This window comes from Hippopotamus amphibius, chromosome 2 (genome assembly GCF_030028045.1).
Source record: "Hippopotamus amphibius kiboko isolate mHipAmp2 chromosome 2, mHipAmp2.hap2, whole genome shotgun sequence".
In the NCBI taxonomy this organism is placed as follows: domain Eukaryota; kingdom Metazoa; phylum Chordata; class Mammalia; order Artiodactyla; family Hippopotamidae; genus Hippopotamus; species Hippopotamus amphibius.
The window spans coordinates 219,352,755-219,358,685 of NC_080187.1; the positions used below are offsets into that span (position 1 = coordinate 219,352,755).

General features: G+C 43.6%; 1 protein-coding gene across 1 annotated transcript; it reads left to right on the forward strand.

Moving 5' to 3' along the window:
• The first annotated feature begins 1,742 nt into the window (after positions 1-1,742).
• MKRN3 (makorin ring finger protein 3) lies at positions 1,743-3,239 on the forward strand. Its single transcript, XM_057724588.1, has one exon. It carries the CDS (start codon positions 1,743-1,745, stop codon positions 3,237-3,239), a length of 1,497 nt encoding a protein of 498 aa, XP_057580571.1.
• The last annotated feature ends 2,692 nt before the right edge of the window (positions 3,240-5,931 follow it).

Consider the following 5,931-nt stretch of genomic DNA (forward strand, 5'->3'; position numbering starts at 1 on the left):
CTTTAAAAGCTTTCATTTATACAATTATTTTTAATTACATATTTATCTAACAGATCAATATTTATGTTCCTGATTTCTGGTCCTGTCATGTTTATTAATAAATATGTTTCTAGAAATGTTCCAATTTCACATACATTTTCGAATTTAATGACCTAACCTTATTTCTGATATTCTCACATGATTTTTAATATCTGTTATTAATGTAGCGATATCACTTTTCAAATTTCTGATCTTGGTAATTTGAGCCTTCTTCACTTTTTCATTAGAAATTTATCAGGTTCAATAATCCTTTTGAAGGATTTTGATGAATTCCCCCACTTCATGTTTGTTTTTCTTTAAATTCTTTATTATTTACTTCAATCTCCAATCTAATTTCTATGCTATATTCATACTTTATTCCATTTTAAAATATAAATTTGCACCATAAAATTCCCTCTAAGAAACTTGTTTTGGCAAACAAAATCCAATAATATATAAAATGATAGTAAATCATACCACAGAAAGGTTTATTCTTGGGAAAAAATGGTAAGGTGAACATTTGAAATATCTATTAGTGCAAATAATCACAATAACAGAACGAAGAGAAAATAACATTATCATCTCTTAAAAAATGCAGAAAACTACATTATAAAATTCAGTATACATCCATCAATACTCTTTATATTTAGGAATATATATATTTTTTCTAATCTAATAAAATGTATCCGCAAAATGACATCTCAGATGAGGAAATTAAAAAGCACCACTTATGGGCAGAGGGTAGAGAATATATTATGAAAGGCTGGCCCAACACAATACCGTACAAAACTGGGTGAAAGAAAGAAAGAAAGGGAAACAAAGAGCCACTGTGAGTTAAAGCCAGGGTCACAAAGGGGACAGTGGCTTATTAGGCCAGCATCAGGACCAATGAAGTCTGCAGCTTCTGCACAGTGGGAGGGAAGCGCTGTAAACCACAATAACCTAAGACAGCTGAAAGGCGCTCCAGTGTCCTCAGACCAGAACCCCGCTCATGCCTAACTAGCGAAAAAAGCCTTTCCAACCTAAGCCCGTAAAAATTTCCAGAAAACAAAGAGCAGAAGAAATCAGGTCTTGTCAACATAACTCAATGAATAAGGCTTCCAGCCGCGACAGTCAAGGAACCCAGAACTTAAAAAAAAATAAGACTCACATAGACATAAAATGGAATGAACAGACAAAGCATTTATAAAATTCACCTGTAAGATGGTTCAAAAATAGGATGAACTGTACACGGGGGGGGGGCAATAAAGAAACACGAGGATTATGATGCTTTCAATAGACATGTATGAAAAAGCAATGAAATCAATGTGTATGAAGGAACACTGCAAAATATTGCATTAAAACCTCAAAAGGCTGATTCCTTCCCTCAGATGAGCCGCTGGACGGTGAGTCACCGCGTGCAGCTGAGCAGGGGCAGCAGAGAGAAGTGTGGGCAGCGCTGCCGGCTGCGAACAAAGGAGGCAGCCGGTCACCATTCCTGCTGGACCAACTGAGCACCGACCCGGTAGAGGACTGACGTTGCCCCCACAGGAAGTGTCCACTGCGCCTGCCCGGGGAAGGAAGTAGGAACCCAGGGACAGGAAGCAGGGAGTGGGGGAGAGGGAAAAGAGATGCACACCTCCTAGGGAGGAGCCACCAAGCTGGCTCCTGGCCTCCGGGCCTCAAGCCCGAAAGGAAGAGGCACCGGGGACGTTCCAGTACCGTTTTGGGGAGGAGAAGCTGCCATGGAAGAGCCTGCAGCTCCCACAGAGCCCTACGAGGCAGCTGGGGCCCCTGGGGGTGCCGAGGCAGCCAGGGAGACCCCCCCCCGGCCCACTCTCCCGGTGCGCCCGGCCTCTCGGTGGTCTTCGGCTCCAGGCCCGGCCCCCTTCCGCCCATCACGTCTGAGGCCCGCCCAGGCCTCATGGGGAGGGGCTGGGCCCAGATGGCTGCAGGGCCGGAGCACCGGCAGCTGGACAAAGCAAGTCATCTGCAGGTATTATCTGCATGGGATGTGCAAGGAGGGGGAGAACTGTCGATACTCCCATGACCTCTCGGGCCGGCAGGTGGCCAGGGAGGGCCACGGCTCGCCGCCCCAGGCCTCTGCAGACGTTGGCCCCAGCACGGCTGCGCACACGGAGCCCCTGCCTCAGGAAATGGTGGAAGCCCCCCCTGCTGCGTCCTCACGCTCCTTGCCTCTGATTGGCTCGGCTGCTGAAAGGGGTTTCTTTGAAGCTAAGACAGACAGTGCAGGCCTTGAAGCTGCTGGAGGAGCAGGTGCAGAAGGCTGGGAGCATGCTGTTGAGTTTGTTCCCGGGCAACCCTACCTGGGCCGCATGTTCCCTTCTGTCTCCGAGGCTCCTCTGCAGAGCTCGGGGACTGAGAGGGAGCAGATTGCCTTGGGGAGGCAGCTTTGCCGCGATGCTATCGTGGGGCAATGCTTTCGTGGGCAGAGCTGTATCTATCTCCACGGAGATATATGTGATATGTGTGGGCTGTGGGTCTTGCACCCCGTGGATGGTGCCCAGAGGGCAGACCATGTAAAGGCCTGCATTGAAGCACACGAGAAGAACATGGAGCTCTCGTTTGCTGTGCAGCGCAGTGCGGACAAAGTGTGTGGCATCTGCATGGAGGTTGTTTATGAGAAAGCCAACCGGAATGATTGCCGCTTTGGCATCCTCTCCAGCTGCAACCACACCTACTGTCTTAAGTGTATCCGCAGGTGGAGGAGTGCCAGACAGTTTGGGAGCAGGGTCGTCAAGTCCTGCCCGCAGTGCAGGGTCGTCTCCACCTTTGTCATTCCCAGTGAGTACTGGGTGGAGGAGGAGGAAGAGAAGCAGAAACTTATTCAGCAGTACTTGGAGGCAATGAGCCACAAGACCTGCAGGTATTTTGCTCGCGGCAGGGTCTGCCCATTTGGAGAGAACTGTTTTTACAAACATGCATACCCTGAGGGCCAGGGAGAGGAGCCTCAGAGGCAGGGTGCTGAGGCGTCCAGTGCTTGCGGCGGTCAACATTTGGAACCTCTGCAGGTGGGAGAGGGCAACATGCCCTTTAAAAGCAGTAAAAAAGAGCTTGTCATGCTTTGGCTGGCCAATCTGTTGTGTAAGTGTTTTCTTTCACTGGGAGCTAATGAGCTTCCCTTCACAGAGGCCGGATGGGACTTGCTTCATTGTGAGCTGGACGAATATTTCAATTTGAATCTGTGGCATTCTGCTGTGGCATGTTGTCTGGTGTGCTGAGGCTCTGTCATCCGCTCTTGCCTGTGTTTTGTTTATGGACACATCTGTCACTTACAGGGGCTGCTGAAACCATTTGTATAGAGCATCCATCTCTGTTTTCTTGCCCATTCCCATTTCTTGCCCCCCAGGATTATGGTGTTTCACTGTGTTAAAAATTAGCAAAATGTCCTTAAAGTTGTTTGGTGAAAATAATGTGACTGTCAGTTTATGGTTTTGTCATCTCTGTTTTCAACAGGATTGACTCAGTTCTAGTCTAGTGTTTACAGAATTTCCACACTCATTTTGAAGCCCCTCAAGAATAAATGTGACAGGGTGAAAGGAGAAGTCTTAACTGAACAAGGAGATTTTTGCTACTTCATTCTTAAGAAATGGACCCTCGTGGGGCTTTGTGGTGCAGCTTGAGCATCTCTGTTGTTTACATGTCTGTTCTTTCCCCCATTCCCCTTCAAGTGCACTCTGACTTGTGGTTACCTTGTGGTTTTGTGTTTTACTTGACCAGAACCAGGTGCATATGTTTACATGTTTTTATCCTGCTTAGTTTGATGTGAAATTATATTTGGAAGTATATATTTAATAATCGTATTTATAGGTATGCATATTAATGTGTATGAAAGTGATGTATTTGAAAAAATATATATATAAAAGGTATATACCATAATATAATGTTTATTTAATAAAATAAATACAGAGCTGGAAGCTGAAGGTCAAAGGCTGATAGGATTTGCTGTTGTGTGAGTGTGAGGTATGTGAATAATCATTCTGTCCCTTTAACAGGTTTCAGTGATTAGCATCTAGTGCAAACAGCTATTTTAGTGGCTCTATCCAAATGTGACAGACACAGATCTTAAAGAATTTACAAAATATGACATTGGTAATTCCTGTGATGGCATTGGTAGCTCACTAGTGTTATCAATACAGAAATGTGAGTTCCCATGCATTTTAGCCACCACCTCATTACTCTTTATGACAGCACAGTCCTGGACCCAGATACACAGTTCTTTGTGTTCAGTATTTTGTGTCATCTCTAGACATTCCAAAGAAGGTGCTTTTGATCAAAATTTTCAACATAAAAAATGACAAGATTATAAAAGATAAAGTAGAATAATAAACATTTTGAAATCAGTCAGAATGTAGGAATGGAAAGATAATAAATGAAATATAGAAAGTAACAAAAGCTAAATACAATAGTAATTTGGAAAGTTTATAACACAAATACACCATAATTATTTTAAGTGGAATTGGTTTAAAAACTAAAACCCAAAAATTAGCAGACTCGATTAAAATTAAAATGAAACTATATGCTGTTTAAAATGCACACCTGTAATAGAAGAATACAGAAACATAACTAAAGGGTGAAAAATTAATCAGAGGTGCTGTAACTTTTGAGCATAGGGTTCACATTAAGGATAAACACACAGCTGGAGATAAATAAAGACAGTATATAAACATGAAATTATAGTTAAACAGGAAGATAAAACTATGCCAATTTTGTGTTTAGTACCATAACATTATATATACAAATAAATAATTGATAAGAAAACTACAAAATCTTGGTAGACAATTTGAATACCTCTTCTCAGTAACTGAACAAGCAAAGAAAGAAAGAATGTGAGTTGGATAGCACAGTTGTAACAGTTTACCTAATTGACCTGTATAAATGCTGTATATCAACTGCAGAAAGCTCTCCTCCTGGCTAAGATAGCTGATAGTATCCTGGGGGCCTGTGTCACAGGAGATGGAGACTTCCTTGACTGTCCAACAAAGACGGGGCACATTTACAGAGTTTATACTCTTCAAAGCACTAATTGAAGCCTCAGAACCACCTTATGAGGTACTTGCTATAATTTTTATCACCATCATGATGAGATAAATAAAATAGAGTGGTTAAATTACTTGCCCATATAGCCCTAACCTGTAGGCATGAACAGCAAGTGGACCTCAGGAACAGCATATGGACCTCAGGTGGTATATTTCCAGAGCACAGGCACCATGCTTCCCCCTGCCCCACATATATGACTGAGAGCAGGCCGACCCACTGACTATAGCCACCGGAAACACGTGCAGTCTTTATGTATGGAGGTTCAGCCAGGCAGGACAGAGATGGGCATAAATGAATTACAGATTGTGAGAGCCCTAGGGCTTTATCTGTGGGCTGCCAGACTCAGTATTTCTTAGTCCACCACTCAGAATGTGCCTCAGCTATGCATATTTGTACACTGCCTCTCCCTTCTTGTGTGATTCCTGATTCTGTGGGTAAGTGTCTCAGCCTGTTTCACTGAGGTCTTTGCCATATTCCTTCCCTCTTGAATCCTGTTATCCAAATAATTCATCAATCAGGAGCCACTAGATGCCTGGCTGTATTACTGGCATGTAGAGTGAGTGATTACAAATGAAAACCAAATATATTTCTATGCCCCCTGCCCAGGCTGCCCTAGTCAGGCAGGGGAAAGGGGGGCTTAGATGACCAAACAACCAAAGAATAGGACCAGATAGTGCAATCTCAAAGACCACACTGGAACCAGAGGCTCAAAACATGAGCTCTGAGTGGTGGTGATGCTGTCAAGGAGGGCATTTTAAGCCAAGCACAAAAAGCTTTGAAAAGTTTGTACTAATATGCACTACCTAATGTTGTGAAATATGCCATTTTTATTCAAATAGTATCTTGAACCAAACAATCATAATAAAGATCAGG

Excerpts from the sequence above, each read along its gene's own strand:
- MKRN3 (XM_057724588.1), top strand. The coding sequence starts at position 1,743 with ATGGAAGAGCCTGCAGCTCCCACAGAGCCCTACGAGGCAGCTGGGGCC.